Raw genomic sequence first — 24852 nt, forward strand, 5'->3', positions numbered from 1 at the left:
AAATTAGCTGGAGGACACCCAGGTAACTTTAATTAGAGGTAGGGGTGCCTGTGGTAAAATTCTATTAAATTAAGTTTGTTGGAGAATTGCAACTGTTCCTCTCTTTCTCTTGTCAATATGTTTTAGCTGTTTGTTATAAGCCCCATACGGGAACTGTACGCTTCATCAGAAGCTCTAATATCACTGCTTTACAGTGTTGTGAAGGATAAAGAGACATTTGCGAGCAGAGCCCATGCCTGGTCGGTTGTTAATGAATACAAACTTCTTAAAACCCACACATACTTAGAAACTGGCTGGTCAAGAAAACTGAAAATCGATTTGATATATTTCTGTTTTGGCAAAACTCCAGGGGAAGAACATGAATGTAATACAATATCTGCAAGAACACTCTGTAGACTGTGTAATAAAGGGATGGAGAACACTGTTACATTGTTTGTGTATGCCACAGACCGATAAAAAAGAAGACATGTGTTGGACTCTTTTTTAACGAGCAGGGAATCCACACCGGTAGGCAAGCTGACATTTCATGTCTAAGATCCACTGATCCAATGATCAACTGATCAAACTGTCGATATACAACATTTTCAAATATGGCTGGACAATTATTAGATACAGCTGAGGATTGGTTTTGTACGTGAAACTGAATAAAATATTTAAAGTTTACTCCGCCATATTTTGATTTGTTGTAATCCCATTTCATATTTATACAGTATTGCTAATATCACTGCAGTTTAATTATTGTACAGCGCATATGCAGTTTAGTGATAAAAAATACCTCCCGGTACTCAGAATTGTTGGAAAGATATCTTTGTTTTTATATGTAATCTGTACATATTTTATAAATAGTATATGCTTTTATAGCAGTGTCTTTCGGTGCTAAACTGTGATGAAATGTTGCCTGATGTATAACTTTTTAAAGTATTTTTTTTTCCTTTATGATAAATGTAAACGCTATGCTACGGTTTTAAATAACTATACATAAATACATAAACTAACTTACTGCCTTTACACGGTTATTGATCTAACTTAACACAAGTGTATAAGGTAGGAAGTATGTCTTTTGGTAATTCATGTGAAAGTGAACACTGAACTGATGTAAAAGAAAAATGATTATAGAGATACTGGCTTTTCCGATCAAACCAGTTAATTGCTTCCACCTGTAGAAATATAATTGTAACTTGAAAGCCAAAATAGGGGTTGGCGATGGCCAACTACAATAATTTACTCATTCAGGTATAAACACAATATTTTGTGCTTTTAAACTCTATAGGAAGTATACTTTATGTATACTTTCAAAACTATACTTGTTGCCACTTCATCCCACTGAGCTCCCTGCATAAAACCACCATGAAACCCCTGTGATTAGACAGCGTTCTTGTCCCCTAAAATAAAAGGGGGCTGGCTGGCTGCATACTACGGTTGGCACGGTACCCCTCTGTAGTCACACTCTAGTTAAAAAGTTATATTCAAGTTAGAACTTCCTTTCAGATTTAGTTACAAATGTATAGAAACATGACATTTCCAATAAAAAAGGTTTTAAGAAATTCTTACATTGTCAAGAAGTGATTCCTAGCTGTTTCACACAGTTGATGGAGTGCCCCGGCCTCTGAACCATGGAAGGCTCCACTCTCTAACTTTAGATTAAGATATTGACATTGCAAATGACAATGCCTTTTATTTACAAATAAATTAAAGGCATTGTCATTTTAAATGTCAATAAATCAAACTCTTGTTAATGCAAGACCGATTGCATTGCAAAGAAGCGTTCACCATTATCCCAGGCTGCTTGGAAAGTGAAAGGGCACATGGCATGCTGAATGTTGTAGAAAAGCATGTCGTGTCTGCAGTAGGTCAAAACTCATTAAAGTAAATAGTGCTTACAGACAAAATAAAGCATCCTGTGTAACAACAGAAGTAAGAGGGCTAGTCCTCATGGGAGGTTACAAATGAAAACAAGGCAGTACTAAGGAGGGACTAACAAGCCTATTAACGAATCAGAAGCCAGCATTTAAGAAGGACACAAGCCGATGACAAATATGGGCGGAGAGTGGGCGGGGCTTCAAGTACGTTTTCAAATACAGCATGCCTCGCAGAACAGCGCATGCGCTGCCCAGGCCCAACCTAAAAAACAACAAAGAAAGGATCTGGGCATTTAAAAAAAAAAATAGAGCTCTCATGATAGACTATCAGTATTCCGTGTGTTGAAGCTACCCATTTTTCCCTGCACTAGCATCCTTAATGAGCCTATCTATGGATTCTGCGCATGTCCATTGACGCAGATGTATTTTCACCTTCCCTGCATCCTGGCACATGAAAATAAAGTTCGTGTTTTCAATCATTCCCAAATCAAAATTTTACTTAAGACAAGGAGGCAATTTCTGGTTATATATGTTTACATATACCATGTCTTTGTTGTATGTGCTGTTGATACCAATCTTATATTTGTTATTGCTGCCTCTCTCCTTTTACCCTTTGCAGACCATGTATTTAATCTCCTTTTTAGTTTTTACCATTTACAACTTTTTCTTGTCTATAAACTAAAGATGAAATAAGCACTCTGTATGATGATTACCAAAGTTAATGACTAACAATTAGGCTGTAAAACTATTATTGAGTATATGATAATTATCGTCTTAAATAATTTGCATTCTTTATGCTATAGTAATATGGAATATTTGTTCTGAAAATATCATATAGTTTGGAGCAAGAATGTTAAAGGCAAACACAAATTGTAAATGCCCAACTCTACATTTAGTATACAAAAATGTTATTCTTTTTCTATATCTGCAGTAAAACGCAATAAAGTTGTTGGTATAATGTTGGCAGTATGGTAGCTGACTGACCCAATAATAAAAGAATACCAAACCTATTTCTGTGTATGATATAAGAATGGTGTAATATTTAAGCAGGGGGGTGTGTAGGCTGGCTTGTAAGCCGTCAGTAAGACCAATAACGATCACATAAGGGAAAATGCATCATACTAGGTTTTGACATCACTATCTTGAGTAGCTCATGGGGATATTTGAAAACCGATTTGATCTATATTTAAAATCTTCAAGGGTCATTTAAGTTAACTTGTCCTTTTAGATATTTTCCACAATACCTATTCCACCCACCTTGTTACTCACAATGTCAGATTTTTGATAATGTTGGCATCAGACATGTGCCCTTCACCAGCAGTAGAGCCCTTACAAACCATGTATGCTGCTTAAAAAGCAAGTATGGAGGTGACACCAATGAGATGTCATGTTTCGCTGAAAGTACTTGCCGTCCCTTAAAATCTCTGCTGGTAAACAAGCGGGAATGTATCACCAAACACGGAAATCATGCAGGAAATAGGGTAGGGAGTGAAAGAGAGAAAGTCCGGACTGGAGTCAGTTCTCCAAGATTTTCTCTGTTCCAGGGGCCTGGACAGGACAGATCTGTCTGGGAGTAACAGCAGGAAGAAAGTCTGTCCAGCTGTAAGATACAAGGCATACGGCAAGTATAACATACCAACTGTTTGGTAAGAATAAATAATAAATGGGTCAACGGTATACCAGTTCCAGCTGTGGATGGTGCAAAGACAAGCTGGGAGCCGACCTGGAATCCAGCTCTGGACACTGCTGAACACATAGGTATGGCTACTCAAGAAATGAGACAGCACAACCAATAATACAAGGAGAAAATAGGACTAAAGGAAAAAATAACAAGAACTATAAAGGGAAAAATAACAAAAAGTCAAGGAACACCAAAAACGAGTGAACTAAGTGAGAATCAGCAAAGCCAGTGCAATACGTTGGCAGGTACAGGAATGAGTTCCTATGAGGACTAAATAGGGATCTACCTTCCATGACCCGGACATGGCCCCAACCTAAACAGTGAGTGCAAGAGAGTCAATAACAGTTAACAGTCTAGGGTCCGCTTATCATCTGCCATCATGTCCATTTCCAGGACCTTCAGCAGGTCTGTTATCTTGTCTGAATCATGGTAGTACCTTACCCCCAAACCCTACACTCTTTGGGGGACACTGTGGGGTCCTGTGTTTAATGGTTGAACAGTAAAATGGTGAGCTCCCCAAAGATGAATGTAAGGAATTGTTGTACGCTAATTCAGTTAATGCAAACCATTGGTTCCATGCACTAGGATGGCCTGTCAGAAACTAGTGCACGTATTGGTCAAATGATTGGTTTAATATTGGTCAAATGATCGGTTTAATGATTCCACGTGACTATCAGTTTGTGGTTGGTAACTCAGAGATCTAAAGTTCTTGGTACATATTCTTTTAATTAATTCTGCCCAAAAAGTGATGTGAACTATGTTCATCTGTCTGTGATAATTACTTCAGGTAGATCATGCAAAAGAAAGGGGGGAACGATGAGCACTTCAGCAGTTCCACGACAAAAGGCAATTTTTTCAATGGAATGAAATACCCCTTCTTGTGAAGTAGTCTATGACTACCAAGATAGTTGTATAGCCTTTGTGGTGGACATGGAGATCATATTCCACAGATGTCTGAGAGTGGGTAGTGGCTGCAGAACTCCAGATGCAGGTGTGTGTGACACTTTGGCTTCTGCACAAATAGAACCTCTGGTTACATAGTCCCTGACAATAGCCCTTATGCCAAGCCACCAAAGACTCTTGAAATTAGTTCTATCATTCGTTGCTGGCATGGGGAGCCTACTGCGGAAAGCCTTTCTTAGGAGTAGGGAGGGGGGAGGCCAGATCGTCGGGTAACAATGCTGGCCTGTGGCGGTAAGGTCATGACCGGTGAGCAGCTATTTTAAGGTCTGAGGGGGCGGCATCATCCTTTGGAGGTGTCCGCCCAGGGGGAGGAGGGGTCACTGGCCCCTCCTAGAACTTCAGGGGCAGCTGGTGGCGCGAGTTAGGGCCCTCCTTCAGTGGTTAAATGGAGTTCACGGGGTGGACCGAGTAATTAACGGGCTCGGCTGCATGGGTGGACCGAGTAATTAACAGGCTCGGCTGCATGGGTGGACCGAGTAATTAACGGGCTCGGCTGCATGGGTGGACCGAGTAATTAACGGGCTCGGCTGCACGGGTGGACCGGGTAATTAACGGGCCCGGCTGCGCATGCGCACCTGCGGTAAGGGCGCAGCTTGTAAGACCTGACACCGGTTAGCGACCTTGCCATATGGCCATAAATGTTAGTATGCAAAGATTTTCAGATGAGGATGTTAGATTCGGTTAGGAAACAAGCTGTATTAGAATCTTGTTAAGGTTAGCCGATCACACTTGTCGATAAGAATGTATCTAAATGTTCCTGAATATTTTTGCATAAAAATTGTATATTTTGTTTAACAATTTTATTATTTTGTATCTTAATAAATACGGCCGGGGGTCTTGCGATCCCCTGCCTTCCAAAGTCAAATCATGTTCCGTGTCGATGTGTTCTGGGTTGATGTGGGTATACAGGGAGAGGGGCGGTAGCCGTCACTGACCATGTGTATCCAAAGTGAAGTCGCAGTATTTTAAGAAACTGTGATGAGGAGACAAGGACTTGAGGCGAGCCGACTACAGGTATGGAATCGGAACGGTGTTACAACAAAGATTAGATTCATGCATAAAAATATATAAAGCTGTACATTTTGACACCAGAAATTGCACAAATCAAGCTCTCAAAAATGAAGTCTGCTAAGAACTATTCTGTATGTAGGAAGCAAGAAAAAGATGTAAAACACACAGCACTGGATGAAAAGTATTCTGAGAAGTAGTGAGTACATTATGTCTCTGAGAATAACAAGCGCCTGACACAAATAAGGTAAGTGTTTCTCATAAGGCACAGCTGCAGCAGAGGTGCAGTCAAGTATCTTCATTTCCAGGCACCCTCGGGCCTAAGACATGGTACACTGGTTGATTTATTTTTGTCAGGGAGATTTTATTTTGCCTTGAAGTATTCTCTCTTGGAGCTAGTCGGTTTAGCTGTGATTGCATTATCTCCTGCTATTATTTGAACAATTAGATCTAAAACATTCCACCATACTTAACTGAGCCCATAACACCACAAAGTTTTAATATAATCCTAAATTATTCTTTAAACTTCAGTTGTGTTCTTTGCATTCTCTTCTACCCATTCAAGTGCATGACTAGAGAGTTACATGGTGTGGGCTGGAGCTTTTCGTGATGGACTAAGAGACTTTGTGAAAATTGTAGCTTCATCCTATAATCTGCAAAATTACTGATTTTTTTGTGAAACAGCTGCTTAAAAAACAACTTTCCGTTAATGGTATTCCCTGATACCCGGACAGATGCATCACTTAAAAACCTTAAATTAAAAAAATGTGCCTGGGATTAAGTCTTTGCAAGGAGTAATTTTTAAAGAGGCAACCCTTGTCAAACGGTCTAAAAATGTGTAAAATCATACTTGAGCATTATAATTATTCCTACGAAATATATACAAATGCTATTCTACTTGTCAATTAGATAACAAAGCAGTTGTAAATTCACCTCCTGTCCTAACTACGGAACCAAAACCTTCATCACCTACACTGCAAAACAACTTTACTCATGAGAAAAAAGAGCATCAGACAGTTGAAAAGACAATCAAAACAATCAATCGAGTTAAAAAAAACTAAAATTAAATATTCCTTACGTTGGAAGGTGTGAGGGACCGTCCTGTTTAATCTCTTTAAACTGTTTGGCAATTCCCTCACGAAGGCAATATTCATTCAGTCTGCTAATGTAATCAATGTCTCCATTTTCCAAGTCTGGGTTTGATGATTTAGAGGAGTCATTAACAACCTGAGTACAGAACAGAGGGAAAAATTAGTTTGCATGAGAATGACATAGCAAAATGTGCAGAAAGGTTAGGTTTAATCAATATTTTCAGCAACAACGCTACCATAAAAAAAGAAATTTTTAAACTTACGTGCAGGATAATGCTTGCTAAATGTCCTGGCATGTTATATAGCATAAAGTAAATATCAACATCACAGCAAGACTTGTACAGTGGTGATCCTTTTTGTGTCGAATTCTTTTTATTAAATAAGTAGTAATAGAAAACGTCTTTATTCGGTTAAAATATATTAATCATACAAAGACGATAAATAAATCTCGATTCATTGTCTTGAGTAAGTAAAGTAATACGAGTAGTTCATTCTGAAGCAATAGTTAATAAGGAGGATAAAAAATGTGACTATAATATTACATTACTCAACTAACTGAAACAAAAACAACCAATAACCACAAGCATCAAAACATTTTGTTTAAAAATAGAAACAAGAGAAGAGGGAAAACAAGGACAGGGAAAAGGGGGGTAAATTGGTTTTGAAATACAATGCACCTACAGATTTAGCTACAGTGCATGAATAAGAACATGTATGTAGCAAAAAATAACTTACAAATTTCTTGTGTAACAGAGATGAAGCTATAATAAGGAACAATAAAAATCCATCAGTCATGAAGTTTTGACATCCTTTCGGTTGTCTGGTCAATTTTCAAATATATACCAGTAAGCAAGATAAGGAAAATGTTACATACCCTGTAAGCACCTTGTGGTATGGAGTGCTGTGAAATCACATACTCTTGCCATCTAGTGTTGGGCCCGGATGTGTCCAAGTTGTTTTTCTTCGAAGAAGTCTCTTGAGTCAAAAGGTAGAGTGACTCTTCTTCTTGCTGGTAATGTGCATGGTCATCGACTCCATTGTTGAATTGTTTTTCTGCATGGCCCGTGAGGAGGCCATAGAGGCTCCATTTTTCGAAGAGGAGTGGGCTCGAAGAGGAACAGTCAAAGTTCTTTTAGATTTAGCCTAGTATGTCTAGATGCATTTCACTATCCATCTGGCAATGACACATTTGGACAGAGTCCTCCCTTTATGGGATTTGGAGAAAGCAACAAAGACTTGTGTCTTCCTAAATGTCTAAGTCCTGTCAATTTAATACATGAGGGCACGTTTCACATCCAAAGTATGGAGAGCCTGTTCCTCAACTGAGTACGGATGTGGGAAGTAGACAGGGAGTTGATGAAGGTGCAACTGAGAGGTCACCTTTAAAGAAGAATTTAGGATTAGTGCGGAGGACAATCCTATCCCTATGTACTGCGAAGAAAGGTTCTTCTAAGGTTAGTGCCTTTAGCTCACTGAAACATCCGAGTGAAACGATGGTGATCAGAAAAGCCACCTTTCAAGAAAGGAATTGTAGGGGGCAGGAGTGGAGGAGTTGATGCGCATATTTAGTACAATTTTGAAGTTCCAAGCCCGGGCTAATGGGACTCGAGGATGAATGACTCTCTTGAGACCCTTCATGAAAGCCTTAATGACTGGAACTCTAAAGAGAGAACAATGTCTGTTCTGGAGATAGGTGGCCAACGTGGCCAGGTGTAGGTGTATAGAGGTGAATGCCAGTCTGCAAAAATGCAATGAAGCAGATAGCAGACACTGTCCTGCACTGCGGCTGTTCCACTTGGCCGCATAGCAAGCACAGGAAGCAGGTCGGCATGCATCCGTGAGAATGCTCATGCATTCAGGTGGAAGATTAAGGTATGCAAACTCTTGGAGCTCAGGAGTCAAATCACAAAGTTGAGAGACCTGGGGAATCGGTGCCAGATTTCTCCATGGGTCTGAGTGAGAAGGTCCAGCCTGATTGAGAGCCTCTTGGGCACAACCAGTGAGAATTTTAGCAGAACGTGAACCAGGGCAGGCGGGCCCATGTGGGAGCCACTGAGATGAGGGTGAAACATTTGCTGAAGCCTCAAAACCACAAATGGAAGTAGTGGGAGAGGCAGAAAAGCGTAGTTAAATATCCCTGACCCAATCATTCATAGTGCACTGCTGATGGATTGTGGGTATGGGAACCTGGAGGAGATGTCTGGGTATCTGGCATTTTCTGTTGTTACAAATAGGTCTATTTCTGGCAAGCCCCATTGCCGAAAGTACTGGAGGAGGACTTGTTGCAGCATCCTGCAGATCAGGTCGGCAAATTGTTGCCCATTCACGGAAGGTACTATGCTAGCAGATGGATTTTGTGATGAAGAGCCTAGCGCCAAATGCTCTGGGCTATAGAGGTGGGGAGGCCGGGTGCCACCCTGTTTCTGAAGATAATACATGGCTATCATATCAAACGAGAACAACCTTGTCCGTCAGGTGAGATAGAAAAGCCTTCAGCACTAAGTGAATGGCTAGGAGCTCCTAGTAGTTGATGTGGACGCCGTTATGTCTGGGATCCCATTGGTCTTGAACATACTGATCCTGCAAGTGTGCACCACATCCTGTAACGGCCTTCAGTGGAACTGGGTTGAAGAAAGGCCACCCTTGAACAGGTTGTTGGTATTCCACTACTGCGGAGAGCAAGAAGTGTGACAGCCAATGAACACTCAATCAATCAATCAAGAGAATTTGTAAAGCGCGCTACTCACCCGCTAGGGTCTCAAGGAGCTGCTACTGCTCGAAAAGCCAGGGGATGAGTTGCTTCCTGAAGGAGAGATGGTCCTGGGTGAGTCGTAGGTGGGTGGGGAGGGTGTTCCAGGTCTTGGCCGCCAGGTAGGTGAAGGATCTTCCTCCGGTGGTGGTTCTGCGGATCCGTGGGACGGTGGCGAGGCTGGCGGAGCGGAGCTGGCGGGTTGGCGTGTAGAACGTGAGGCGGTTGTTGAGGTATTCAGGGCCCAAGTCGTGGAGAGCCTTGTGTGCGTGGGTGAGGAGTCTGAACGTGATCCTTTTGCTGACAGGGAGCCAGTGCAGGTCCTTCAGGTGGGCAGAGATGTGGCTGTGTCGGGGGGTGTCCAAGACGAGTCGTGCTGAGGCGTTCTGGATGCGCTGGAGTCTTTTCTGTAGTTTGGCGGTGGTCCCAGTGTAGAGGGCGTTCCCGTAGTCCAGACGGCTGGTGAAGAGGGCCTGGGTGACCGTTTTCCTGGTTCCAGTGAGGATCCAGCGGAAGATCTTACAGAGCATGCGAAGTGTGTTGAAGCAGGAGGAGGTAACGGCGTTAACTTGCCTGGCCATCGTGAGGGAGGAGTCAAGTATGAAGCCCAGGTTGCGTGCGTGGTCCGTGGGCTTGGGTAGGGGGACCAGAGCAGGGGGCCACCAGGAGTCGTCCCAGGCGGAGATGGATATGCCGAGGATGAGGACTTCCGTCTTGTCTGAGTTCAGTTTCAGGCGGCCGAGCTTCATCCAGTCTGCGATCTCTTTCATTCCGTCCTGGAAGCTGGCTCTGGCAGAGGTGGGGTCGTTGGTGAGGGAGAGGATCAGTTGAGTATCGTCGGTGTAGGAGATGATGTTGAGGTTGTGCTTGTGTGCGATGGCTGCGAGGGGGCTCATGTAGACGTTGAAGAGGGTGGGGCTGAGCGAGGAGCCTTGAAGTACGCCGCAGATTATCTTGGTGGCTTCTGCGAGGAAGGGCGGGAGACGGACTCTTTGGGTTCTGTCCGAGAGGAAGGAGGTGATCCATTCCAGGGCCTTTCCTTGGATCCCGGCATGGCGGAGGCGGGTTGTCAGGGTGCGGTGGCAGACCGTGTCGAACGCAGCCGAAAGGTCGAGCAGGATGAGGGCGGTGGTTTCTCCGTTGTCCAGTAGGGTCCGGATGTCATTGGTGGCCGCGATGAGGGCGGTCTCAGTGCTGTGGTTCGCTCGGAATCCGGACTGCGATGGGTCGAGGAAGCCGTTCGTCTCCAGGAAGGCTGTCAGCTGTTTGCTGACAGTTTTCTCGATGACTTTTGCAGCGAAGGGCAGGAGCGAGATGGGGCGGAAGTTCTTGAGGTCTGAGGGGTCTACGGTGGTTTTCTTCAGGAGGGCGCTGATCTCTGCGTGCTTCCAGCTCTCCGGGAAGGTGGCGGATATGAAGGAGTTGTTGATGATGTCCCAAAGTATGGGTGCGATGATGGAGTCGGCTTTGTTAAAGATGTGGTGTGGGCCGGGATCGGCTGGGGAGCCCGAGTGGATGGTGTTCATCGTGTGGGTGGTATCTTCCGTGCTGACCTGAGTCCAGGCGCACATGGTGGTGGTGGGGGGTGTAGGTTCGGTGGTGGGGTACGTGTTCTGAGCGCCGAAGCTGTCGTGTATGTCGACGATCTTACGGTGAAAAAAGGTGGCCAGAGAGTTGCAGAGGTCTTGAGAAGGCGTGATGTCGTTGTCGCTGGCGTTGGGGTTGGAGAGCTCTTTCACGACATTGAAGAGTTCCTTGCTGTTGTGGGTGTTGTTGTCCAGTCGTTCTCTGAGGGATGACCTTTTGGTGGTGCGGATCAGCTGGTGGTGTTTGCGGGTGGCGTTCTTGAGGGCTGTCATGTTATCCGTTGACTGGTTGTGGCGCCAGGCTTTCTAGAGGTCACGGCAGGATTTCTTGGTGGCTTTGAGATCGTTGGTGAACCACGCAGCTTTCTTGCTGTTGAGGTTGCTGGGAGGGTTTTTCAGTGGAGCAAGGGTGTCGGCGCAGTCGGTGTTCCACTGTGTGAGGTTGCGGGCTCCTTCGTTGGGGTCCGTGGTGTTGGTGGGAGGGTTTAGGCGCAAGGAGGTGGTGAGTTGGTCGGTGGTGATCTTGCTCCAGCATCTTCGGGGGGTTGTTGAGGGCGTTGGTGGGTCTTTGTTTTCCTGAAGTTGAAGTGTACGCAGCTGTCGTCGGTCCAGTGGAGCTCGGTGGTGTGGCTGAAGGAGATGTGGTTACTGGAGGAGAAGACAGGGTCGAGCGTGTGGCCGGCGTAATGGGAGGGGGTGTTGTCCGGTTGCTTGAATCAGAGGTTAGCGAGGTTGTCTAGTAGGGCGGTGGTGTTGTTGTTGTCCTGGTCGTTCTCCAGGTGGAAGTTGAGGCCTCCTAGGAGGATGTAGTTGGGGGAGGCGAGGGCGAGCGGGCTGATGAAGTCTGCAATGGCCTCGCTGAAGTGTGAGCGTGGTCCCGGGGGTCTGTAGATGAGGGTTCCTCGGAGGGTGGTCTTGGGGTCGGTGTGAATCTGGAAGTGCAGGTGCTCTGCGGTGGCGAGGGGGTCGTTGGTGTTGGTCGTGATGCGGATAGTGTTTCTGTTTGCGATGGCGATGCCTCCTCCGGTCTGGTTGACGCGGTCCCTCCGGATGATCTTGTAGCTGTCCGGGATGGCAATGGCGATGTCGGGGGCGTAGGAGGCGTTCATCCAGGTTTCCGTGAAGAAGGCGACGTCTGGTGCCTTTTTGTCCAGGAGGTCCCTTAGTTCGTCGGCGTGCCTGTGGATGGAGCGGGTGTTGAGCACGATGCACTTGAGGTGGTGATTGTTGGCGGCTGTTTTGGCTGGTGCGGTGCAGGACCGAGTGCAGGTGAAGTAGCAGGCGTGGCAGGTGAATGCTCTGTGGGTGCGTTTCGGGGTGGCTTGGAAGCAGGCTAGATGTCGGCCGGTGTTGAGTGCGTGGAGGGTGTCGGCGTCGTAGCTCAGTCGGGTTGGCTGGCTCTGGCAGGGTCCAGGGGTTCTGGCGCTGGGCGCGGTCCAGGCATGGACGGGCGTAGACGGGCTTGCCTTTGGACACAATGAACACAATGACCCTCCACTTGAAACCACTATTGCACTAGACATTTCTGCACCAGACGCATGTGTAACCTGGTATGGGGTACTATGGCAATGCAGGAGGCCAGCATGCCAAGGAGGCGCATGACTGTTTTGACTGAGATCTGACGATCTGGTTGGAAAAGAGGGCTCAGTGCTTGACAGTACAGGATCCTGGCAAGCATTGGATATGCCATCCCAAACTCCAAGCTGAGAATTTCCCCAAGGAAGGGTTGGATCTGGAGGGGCTGGAAGTGGGATATGATGGTGTTGATTGTAAGCACTAAGTTGTGTAAGAGGTTTATCATAATCTGTGTGTGTTTGCGGCATTGCTGGCAGGTGGCACTCTTGCTTAGCCAGTCATCGAGGCAGGGGGCGACATGAACGCCCTGTCTGCGCAGAAGAGCAGCCACCACATCAAGACATTTGGTGAACACATGGGGTGCAGTGGTGACCCCAACAGGTAGCTCCTTCAACTGGTGCTTCATGCTGACCGCAAACCTGAGATATCGCTAATGCACCAGGTGTAGTGGTATGTGGAAAAAGGCATCCTTCGGGTCAAGAGCAGTCATGAAGTTGCCTGGTTACAGAAGTGGGATAACATCTTGACAAGTAACCATATGAGAGTGCTCTGAAAGGATGTATACGTTCAGGGGCCAGAGGTCCAGAATGGGTCTGAGGGAACTGTCCTTTTTGGGAATTAGGAAGTCTGAGAGTATACTCCTATGCCCTGGTGATGATGGGGGCAGGTTCAATAGACATTTTGAGAAGTAGTGCTTGGACGTATTCCTCCAGTAACTACTGTATGCACACGGGTTAACCCAAAAAAGTCACTGGGACCTGGGTAGTCAATTAGTATAAACAAAGTGGTCCCAAGGACAAACAGAACAAATAAAAAACAATCAAATAGATTCTCAAATAAAATTAAACAAAAGATATATATCATACCATTGTTTTTAATCACAACGTATTAGCATATTTAATAAAATCAATTTACAAAACATTTAGACCTAAATTTTGCCCCTAAGGGATGGGGGAACGGAGAAGGGGAGTGATGGAGTAGTGTAGGAGAGCTAATTTACTTGTAATATAACGGTCACTTAGACCTCATTCACTCAACCCCTCCAACGCCATAGGAACATCATTTTCAGACAATCACCTCTGAAAATACCTCGACAACCTTGCCCCCCTCTCTGGACACCCTGCCCGAGTGAGTGCCAGCTAATATATCTGTGCTATTTTATCCACGGTCATTGTGCTAAGAACCATATCGAACTCCCCCAACGCAGTAGGAACATCATTTCCAGATCCACTGCCCTTGCCTTACCCCGGTCCTGATGAAGACCCACTAGCAAGGCATCATCCAAGTCCTGCGCATCTTTGGGTCGAAACGTCGACATACCTCCCGTTCTCAGCCGTCCTATCCATATCAACAAGTTATTTGTTTGTGACCTGGCATGAGTGACAATATTTATTTTATGAATTTGTTGATCATATGCATAAATTAATTTATTGCCATTTTTCCATGAATGAGGTCTAAGTGACCGTTATATTACAAGTAAATTAGCTCTCCTACACTACTCCATCACTCCCCTTCCCCGTTCCCCCATCCCTTAGGGGCAAAATGTAGGTCTAAATGTTTTGTAAATTGATTTTATTAAATATGCTTATACGTTGTGATTAAAAACAATAGTATGATATATATCTTTTGTTTAATTTTATTTGAGAATCTATTTGATTGTTTTTTATTTGTTCTGTTTGTCCTTGGGACCACTTTGTTTATACCAATTATTCCTCCAGTAGCCTCTGTTGTTCCAGGGAGAGTTTGTGTTTGTAAGGTGGAATTGTGGGAGGCGTCTAAGTGAGCTCCAGGCAATAACCATGTTGGATAATATATAACATACACTGGTCGGAGGTGACGTTCAGCCATGTGGGAAAGAACCACTGAAAGCGCCCGACAGGTGTTGTGTAATTGGGGGGGGGGGGGGGGGGGGAGACAAGTCAGGGTTTGGTGGTGGTGGCAGCTCCTTTGGGGGAACCACCTTTACCCTTTGCCTTTTGATGTCACCTTATAGGATCCACTTAAGTAGCCTGTGGGAGAGAGCTGCTGGGCCTGTGGACAGCGGTAGGATGTGGAGGCGTCGGGGGTGGTGGTCTTTTAGGCTCAACGGTACGGCATGCGACGAAAGGAGCCATGAGAAGTAGGTGCTTGAAGTGCTGCCAGTGTTTGGTCTACCTGTGGACAGAATAGATTCTGACCATCAAATGGTATGGGAAGCAGGTTCTGTTGGACCTCTGGCTTGAAGCTGGAAATATGGATCCAGGTATGCCTAAGCAGTCGGCCACTGGAGTTCACTCCTCTGGAGGCAGTCAGTGGCATCTAATGCACCTTAGCACCACTGAAAAAACGTCAAAGCAAACCTGGCAACAAGAAGGCCTCATGGTTCAACGATGATCTTAAGAAGTCCAAGAAACTCTGCCGCTCCCTCTCTTTACTAACCTTGTTTTTCCTTATGTATGTTTACGTAGACCCCTGACGAAGGGGCCTAATGGTCCCGAAATGCATTGGGTTGATGTATTTTATATTGTATTTTCTGTTTGATTACGTTGTGATGTAATTCACTTAATTTTGAAAAAGATGAATGCCATTTGAATATTATTTTGAATATGTTTGATGCATAGGTGAAACACAACATATAAATAATGGAATAAAAAATAAGTTGAATGTCAAAAGCATACTAAGAGTTAACTCATTTAAGAGTGCACCCTAGAGTCCTGGTAGCCTTCAGGTGCCAGGCTAAATACATGTTTCACTAAGTGTTGCAGGCACTAATCAAAGGTAGCACTCGTACCGGATTAATCTTGTCAAAAACATAAATACAGTGTGCAGTACCCACACTCATTCATTGTTCTCAAGTTTCTCTGCAAACGGTGGGCACTAGCACCAGGAGAATGTCATTTGATTCAATATCAAGTATAACAGAAAATAGAGCTAACACCAAAATATATACCTCAGATGAGGCAGACTCAATTTATAAATTGATCAAGGAAACTAAAACTTTCGATGCGAAGAGCGGATCAGTAACACAGCAATTGAAACAGCTTGAATATTTAACAAAACGGGAGTTAAACCAACGGCTACACGCCTCCACGCTCATTCAATATCACCGCGTGAGACGAATACCCAGAGGGCTCAGACTAGCCATTAGACCGATGTTATACAGACTTAACAACAACCCGCAATTTATGGAAAAGTGGTTTTGTATTTTGAATAAATGTTCGCTCGATTTAATCTTGCTACTAGTGGAAGAATTATCAAGAATTATCAATGAGTTGGAAGAAGAAATATACAACATCAAAACGGATTTAGGAACACGAATGGAAAAAGAGCCTTGGGACAAATTTCTAGCAGATTTGGACATAAAACTTGATAAGTACGGAAAAGAGCTTCAAGAAATGAAATTACGAAAATTCAAACGTGACACGATTGATTATAAGCTCAACGAAGCTTACACCTGGGCAGAGGTCTATGCAAAGAGAAGATATACAAGCAAAAAGCAGCAACCAACAACATCGGATGAGAGTGGTGTTTCAGACAGTGATACTAGTACATCAAGGCAACCTCTAACCAAACAACAAACCGCCCCATCAACTTCAACAGATACCACAAGCAGTACAACTCCCATGTCGGACCCTTTTTTAGAGATGGGCCCCCAGGCCAGCAAACCACCAGACCAGGCTACAATAACACAGGCAGACAAAAAACGAGACGAGGAAAAGGAAAAGGAAAAACAAAGGAAAGCGAGTTTAAGGAGTCAGACCAAAGCCTCGTGATAAATATATCAGAGTATCCTTTGATGCCTTTTGAAAGAGACCTACTGAACAAAGGAACATCATTTGTAAGCACCTATCAAACGAATGAGCTAGAAACAGAAGTCGCGTTTTTCAAATTCATGCGTTCATTAAGGCTCAAGCACTTTTTCACGATGGTGAACCCGATACGAACTGAGGATAATGAAGACATCAAGTTCAAACCAAAGAGCACTTTTTTGGCTCCTATTTCACACAAAACACTTGACACCTTCGAAACACTAGTCAAGGCGGACCTAAGCAAAATACATTTCAAAAGAAAACTAAATAACCTAACCAAGGCTGAATACAGTGCTTTACAAACATTAGCCAAAAATCCTGCAATCACTATCCAGAAAGCGGACAAAGGAGGGGGTCTCGTGATAATGGATTCTACATTTTATCAACAAAAAGGTACAGAGCATGTAAATGATGCAACAACATATGCTAAATTGAGTAATGATCCGACAACAATGATAGCGCAAACTTTGGACAAAATACTAAATAGAGCTGAAGAACTAAACTGGATCAACCCAACAGTTAAGCGTTATCTGAGACAAATCTATCCAAGGAGGCCGAGAATTTACTTCTTGCCAAAAATACATAAAGATCTGTACAACCCACCATTCAGACCTATAGTGTCTGGCTGCTCGTCAATATTTGAGAACTTAGGCATTTTCATTGACAGCCATATGCAGTCGTTCATACAACAATGGCCCACATATTTGGAAGACACTTCTGATTTTTTAAGAAATCTCAAAACCATTGATGCTAAATCAGCAAGTGAATGGACAATTTGTACAATAGATGTCACAGCATTGTATACATCTATACCGCACAAACAGGGTCTAGAAGCCATGGAATGGGCTCTGCAAAAGGGAGAAAAACCAGAAGAAGTCAAATGCATGGTTATCCAACTATTGGAATTTTGTCTAGAAAATAGTTATTTCACCTGGCAAAAGGATTTCTTTCTACAACTAAATGGTACAGCCATGGGCTTTCCTGGGGCCTGTATCTATGCCAATGTTTTCATGGCGAAATTTGAAGATGATCATGTTTTGAAACACCCAGAGTGGCAAGTAGGCTTGGTCTACTACAAAAGATACATAGACGACATCTTTATAATTTGGAAGGAATCACAGGCTAAACTCATTGAAAACATTCAAAATTTGAATACTATTGATCCACGAATTCAATTTACATACAGCATGAGTGCTGAAGCTCTGCCATTTCTAGATGTTCTAGTTGAAATCAAGAATGAGTCCATACACACAAGTGTCTATAAGAAACCTACAGACAAAAACAATGCGCTACTATATGGGAGTTTTCATCCTGCAAGTTTAATCAACAACTTACCTGTGTCGCAGTTCATGCGGATTAAGAGAATTACGTCAAACTCAGAGATTTGTGACAAAACTATTGAGGAGCAAAAACAGAGGTATTTGGAAAGAGGATACCCAAAAAAACTGCTAGAGGCACATGTTGAAAAAATTAAAACTATTCCGAGAGATGAACTATTACAAAAAAAACCCAAGAAAACAAACACAAGGATGGTATTCGTGACAAAATATTCAACAGCATCTTGGGAGATTAAGAAAATAGTCAACAAAAGATGGGAAATTTTACAAGCCGAAAAAGACTTTGGTTCTCTCTTTAGTGAACAACCTCTATTCGCCTACAAAAGGGCCCAGAACCTCAAAGAAATGCTCAGTAAACCCAGCAGACCTAAGGAAGACATTGGACCAACAACTTACAAAGGCACAACAAAATGTCACAATTGCAAAAATTGCAACAATGTAATAACAGGGAACATAATTCTGCACCCAAGAACCGGAGAACAAATCCAACTAAGGCACAATACTACCTGTAATTCTGAACATGTTATCTATACCATCAAATGCCCATGTGGACTCCTATACGTAGGAAAGACAGATAGAAAAATAAAAGTGAGGCTTACGGAACACAAAAGTCGCATAAGACTTAAAAACACAACGTCCCCATTGGCGCAACATTGGACTGAACATAGACACTCAATTGCTCAATTGAGATTTCAAATAGTTGAGCAAGTCCCACAAAAACTAGGCTTCGACAACGCAAAGACCCTACTCCAGCGAGAAGCTTACTGGATTCGGAGGTTACAGACACTGGTCCCTTCCGGGCTCAATGATAAAATGGAAATGATATGTTTCCTTTAAACAGCTATATAATAAGGCTGGATCTGATACCCTGAGCATTCAGGCACCGCGATGATTTGAATAATAAAGTACACATACAAAGGTTCAATAAAAGCACATAGAAGCATATCATCATAAGACATCTTTTATAGAATAATCACACATGATTTAGATTGTAAATAGGCAGGCATATAAAAAAATCTCTCTGTACATATGAGTGTTGCATAGCAATTGCCTTTCAAATCCACATGTTATTTTTCATAATAACATAATGACTACCGTTCTGATTTCTTTTTTCTGTATTACTCATCTTTTCTTTGGTTTTCAATTAATATTTTTTCTGTTCGTGATCGCATAATTAATAGTCATTAAAATTGCTTAAAACCCGCACTAGGATCCGAACTCACGAGCATACATGCTTCAAAGACTCTCAAATATGGCCGCCCCAAATAGATACGCTAGTCCTTTATTTATTTTTATGCAAACACTGCCGACCAATATAGATGTAGGACTTCGAGTCCGTGAACGACAGGAAGCTACCGAGCATAGAACTCAGCAGGACAGAGCACATATCGGTAAGACGCGTGAGCGTTCAAGTAGAAAGATTGAATGCCTTTGAGCATCTTTACGGCTTCGCCGGTAACAATCTTCTAATACGTGGTTCATATTTTTACAGACCACGCTGCCAACACAGACTGCGGAACCGAAGCGCCCACGCCTAGGACCGCAGGTAGAAACTACTTTGGATTGTTTGGATAGGCGCGTTAGTAATTGTCAGACAGTTAGTGAACGGGTTTTTAGATAGCCTGTTTGAGTTACTAAGCATACTAAATTAAGCTTCTCCACCTTCCCGATAGGTTGTTTGGAGCTGGTTATACAAAGAGAAGAAAGACGTAATCAATACTTCATTGAGAGGTAAACAATGGCTCATTGTAAATATAATGAACCAACACTTCTTCACAAACCAGATTTTAATTTGGTTTCTTTTTTCACCAGAAAAGTTTTATTTGTCCTGAACACTGAAGCGAGACCAATGTGCCACATATAGGCTCGTAAGGTAATCATAAAAAGGTGGAATTCGACATATTTTCAATATTGTTTTTTTAAATGGAGTAATAAGTTACCCCATTATTTTTATATTTTTTTCAATATAGGCAAGCTGCATATCTTCAAAATCTTCTTCTGAATAACGGTAGGCAGGCTTTAAATTAAGCAAAGCACGCATTGTATTATATGTCTCAATTAGACTAATGTGAATATATCGCACTTTGTACAGATAAATAGCTCCCAAAGCTAAATGAAGAGAGTAATAATCTCACTAAATTCAAGAAATTGTAAATGATTTAATATCAATATAACTGTGAAACCTCTAAGCATTGAGAGTAACGAGTTCTCTTGTTCTCTTTTTTCCTTTTTTTTCTTTTCTCTTCCTCTTTACTAACCTTGTTTTTCCTTATGTATGTTTACGTAGACCCCTGACGAAGGGGCCTAATGGTCCCGAAATGCATTGGGTTGATGTATTTTATATTGTATTTTCTGTTTGATTACGTTGTGATGTAATTCACTTAATTTTGAAAAAGATGAATGCCATTTGAATATTATTTTGAATATGTTTGATGCATAGGTGAAACACAACATATAAATAATGGAATAAAAAATAAGTTGAATGTCAAAAGCATACTAAGAGTTAACTCATTTAAGAGTGCACCCTAGAGTCCTGGTAGCCTTCAGGTGCCAGGCTAAATACATGTTTCACTAAGTGTTGCAGGCACTAATCAAAGGTAGCACTCGTACCGGATTAATCTTGTCAAAAACATAAATACAGTGTGCAGTACCCACACTCATTCATTGCTCCCTTGAAAAGGCCTGGAAAAAAGACCCAACCACTAGCGCCAAGGACGCCTTCAAAAACGCCACCCGCACACACCACCAACTAATCCGAAAGGCCAAGAAAACAGCATTCAAGGATCGACTTGACAACAACGCCCACAACAGCAAGGAACTTTTCAACATCGTCAAGGAATTTTCCAATCCCTCGGCCAACTCCAACGACATCACCCCCTCGCAAGCCCTCTGCGACTCCCTAGCCTCATTCTTCCAAAACAAGATTGCAGACATCCACAACAGCTTCGACAACCAACCCGGAGACCAACCCGCCCAACCATATGCTGAACATTCTCCCCCCGTGAACACCCTTTACGACTGGAACGCAATCTCCACTGAGGACACCATCCGCCTGATGAACTCCATCCACTCAGGATCCCCCACAGACCCATGTCCTCACCACATCTTCAACAAAGCAGACTCCCTCATAGCACCGCACCTCCGAGACGTCATCAGCTGCTCCTTCAACTCCGCAACCTTCCCTGAGAGCTGGAAACACGCTGAACTCACCGCCCTTCTGAAAAAACCCACAGCGGACCCCACCGAACTAAAAAATTACCGCCCCATTTCGCTCCTTCCATTCCCGGCAAAAGTAATCGAGAAAGCTGTCAACAACCAGCTCGCCGCCTTCCTCGAAGCCAACAAATCCCTCGACTCCTCACAGTCCGGCTTCCGAGCAAAACACAGCACGGAGACCGCCCTCATCGCAGCAACAGACGACATTCGAACTCTACTGGACAATGGAGACACAGTCGCCCTCATCCTCCTCGACCTCTCTGCAGCCTTCGACACAGTCTGCCACAGCACCCTTTTACAACGCCTCAATAACATCGGAATACAAGGAAAAGCACTTGAATGGATCACCTCGTTCCTCTCCGGAAGAACCCAGAGAGTCCGCCTTCCACCATTCAAATCCGAGGCCACTGAAGTCATCTGTGGCGTACCACAAGGATCCTCACTCAGCCCCACCCTCTTCAACGTATACATGAGCCCCCTCGCGACCATCGCCCGCCAACACAACCTCAACATCATCTCTTACGCGGATGACACTCAACTAATCCTTTCTCTCACCAATGACCCCAGCACCGCCAAAACCAACCTACACGAAGGAATGAAAGAAGTTGCCGAATGGATGAAACACAGCCGCCTGAAACTGAACTCAGATAAAACAGAAGTCCTCATATTAGGCACATCCCCCTCTGCATAGGACGACTCTTGGTGGCCGGAAGCCCTTGGAAAAGCACCCATCCCGACAGACCACGCACGGAACCTAGGCGTCATCCTGGATTCTTCACTCTCAATGAACAGACAAGTCAGCGCCGTATCCTCATCCTGCTTCAACATTCTTCGCATGCTCAAAAAAACTTTCCGCTGGATCCCCACCGTAACCAGGAAAACAGTCACCCATGCTCTGGTAACGAGCCGACTGGACTACGGAAACACCCTCTACGCAGGTACTACCGCTAAACTCCAGAAGAAACTCCAACGAATCCAAAACGCCTCAGCCAGGATCATATTAGACATCCCGCGCAACGAACACATCTCTGGTCACCTGAAAGACCTCCACTGGCTACCCGTCAATAAGAGAATCACTTTCCGACTGCTAACCCACGCACACAAAGCACTCTACGACATCGGACCAGAATTCCTCAACTCACGACTGTCCTTCTACACCCCCTCCCGCCAACTACGTTCTTCCAGCCAAGCCCTCGCCACCGTACCTCACATCAACAAGACCACCATGGGAGGCAGATCCTTCTCATACCTGGCTGCTAAAACATGGAACTCTCTCCCTACTTACCTTCGCCTTACCCAGAACCACCTAGCATTCAGAAAGCAACTTAAAACATGGTTATTTGACAAATAATCCTCCTCCCCTTCCTAAGCGCCTTGAGACCCTCTGGGTATGTAGTGCGCTATATAAATTCTTTGACTTGACTTGACTTGAGGTGGGAGCTGTCCATGAATGTAAATGGGGTCAGTAGGGGAAGCTTTGTATTTTCTTTTCCCCCTAGGTGTAATGACCCTAACATGGACAGGTTCTTGAAAAATATTGGGAGTATAACGGAGCACGCCCTAGAGCACAAGGAGTTATTGGGTTAAGCCACAGATGGAGGAAAGGGTCTCCAAAAAATATCCTCTTCTGGAGGCTCAGTGTGGAGATCTACCTTATGGAAGGCAGTGGCTCTACCAATAGGTCAAGGTAGGATGTGGAGACATCTGGAGGAGCAGGCAAGGTACAAGTGGGGATTTGAGCCTGCAACATAAAAGTCCCAGTAGTCGCCCTGCAGAGAAGTGTGAAAGGTCTCCCCCAATGCCCTGCCCTGTCAGAATGAGGTGACCCTTGAAATCTAAAAGAAAGGGGGTCCTCAGGGGAAGCACAAGGGGAAGGTAAGCGCTCTGGAGAAGGCTGAGATAATGGGTGTGTGTGTAAGGGAAAGGATTAGTTGCCTTGTCGGCTTTTTTACACTGCTTGAGTGGGGCTGGCATGTCCATGGTTTCTTCGAAGGGTACAGCTGCTGCTTGGATGGTTAAGCAGCAGACCCCAAAGGGCCGCAAGGGTTTGGCCTGTTTAGGGATAGATATCCAGATGTCTCGATCCAAAATCGATAGGCTCTCTGAGTTTATGGAGGATCCGTTCGACGTCGCCAGAGCGGACATTGATTTGCTGTTTGACGCGGAGGGTGTCGGCTCAGCGTGCACCTTTGACTCCGATTTTGGCACCAAAGGTGTGGGAGCCAATGGGCAAATTGGTGCCGGAGTAGTCGATGCAGAACAAGCCAGCCTCTGTGGTTTCTTTGGCGCTAATCTTGCGATTAATGTTATGTCCGAATGTGGTGGTGGATGCTGATCGTGGCCCAAAGGCAGTGGTGGCTCAGTTGTCTGTTTCTGGCATTTCAGAGTAGCCATGTAACCCTTGGAATGGGGCTGCTCAACTTGTGATTGGTGTCGAGGGGAAGAGGGGGTACCGTACTCAAGGCCTACTGAGCTGGTGACAGATCTTCAATCTTTCGATCGGAACCAGAGCTCCTGTCAGGGGAGTAAAGTTCCTCCTCTTCGGCTGATTGCTGTGGGTGGTGCTCCTCTTTGAAGTCCTCAGCACCGAAAAGGTCTGGGGTGGCAACTTACCGCCTATGCAACATCTGGTGATGGCAAGCCTTAAAGTCGCATAGGGTATTTTTGGAGCAGAAAAAACAACAGACATCACAAGCAGTCTCTTTATAGACCTAATGAAGGTCAGTCCGAGGGCACTTTGCATGGCAGCGAGGACAGTACCGAAATGGCATGCATTCCATAAATGCCAAAGCATGGCAGAAAGATCAGGAGATGGAAGTAGGCTCAAAGGGTGAGGCCTAAGAGGGGCCGCGGCTGACCAGAACACAACTCAAGTAATGCTGCAAACGTCCCCAAGAAGGAAGAGAAAACACTATTGATAACAATATCAATGGAGGAAATGACCCAGTGTAGAACAGAAAGTCAGCACACCAATGATGTCGAACCGGAGCACACATCCGAACCCGACAGCAGAATGAAAACAGTCTAACAATGGAGTTGATGACCATGCACATTACAGGTACAAAAGGGGGTGGTGATGGACGGAGCATCTGAATCAATCAAACACTCACACCCAGTCAAAAGATCTGGGTTTAATCCATCACCGTTCTTTAGCCCACTCTGCCACCCCAGTTCAGACATGGCTATATGCAAATCAGTCTGACCCTGTGCCTCATGGGAACAGTCCAGCCCGAACTGCCAAGCCATGTCTTCCCTGGACGGGACACAAGCTTCCGAGGACCAGACTCGAATGTCAATACGATTGTCACCATGAAAATATGGCGGACAAACTCATACAAACATACACAAAAAAAACTTTTAAAAATGCAACTAACGGAATGAATTTAGCTACTATAAGTTTCTTAGCATTATTTATACTAATCTCAGTTTTCGTGATGTAATCTCGTAATGGAATATGTATTTATCAACGAAAAAAACGGATATCAACTGATTAAAAAATATTATTGATTTACACTAACCCTACACTCATTGGTGACTCAATGAAAAATATATAAAATACATAGAAAACTTTATAAAAAGCTTTCTCTCCAGGGTCTCTGTAGCAATTTTATGTCTGGTAAAGAAAGTTACTTCCGGAATGTCTATCACATCCCTACTCTTTAAATAACTCAAATCATAGTGAGTGATTAATACATGTATGGTTACACACATCAATATAATGGCTGAAGACTAGATATTCTCTATATACCTATGGTAATTCCATTGTCTAATAAATTGAGATATCTACATATTAAATTTCAAGTCCATAGTGTTGTACTCACTCCAAAAATTATATTAAGTGAGTTACAAATCTTTGGTAACAGACTCAAATATATGGGTCATAAACTAGGTATTGCTTATACCAAGAAGGGATACTTAGATAATAGCATTCTCCCGGGGCAAATCATTGTTTAGGCCACATTTAAACTTATTAAGTGTAAAAACCCAGTAAACTTCTCT

The 24852-nt window shown here is 43.9% G+C and overlaps 1 protein-coding gene across 1 annotated transcript in view; it reads right to left on the minus strand.

Annotated features, from left to right (window-relative positions):
• Window positions 1-24852, minus strand: part of EIF2AK2 (eukaryotic translation initiation factor 2 alpha kinase 2) — a 515830-nt gene that overhangs the window by 331951 nt on the left and 159027 nt on the right. Inside the window, exon 4 of the mRNA XM_086925273.1 lies at window positions 6590-6738. Coding sequence (XP_086781399.1) covers window positions 6590-6738 — 149 coding nt within the window. The remainder of the gene's footprint in view (window positions 1-6589; window positions 6739-24852) is intronic.

Source organism: Lissotriton vulgaris, chromosome 6 (assembly GCF_964263255.1).
Source record: "Lissotriton vulgaris chromosome 6, aLisVul1.2, whole genome shotgun sequence".
NCBI lineage: Eukaryota > Metazoa > Chordata > Amphibia > Caudata > Salamandridae > Lissotriton > Lissotriton vulgaris.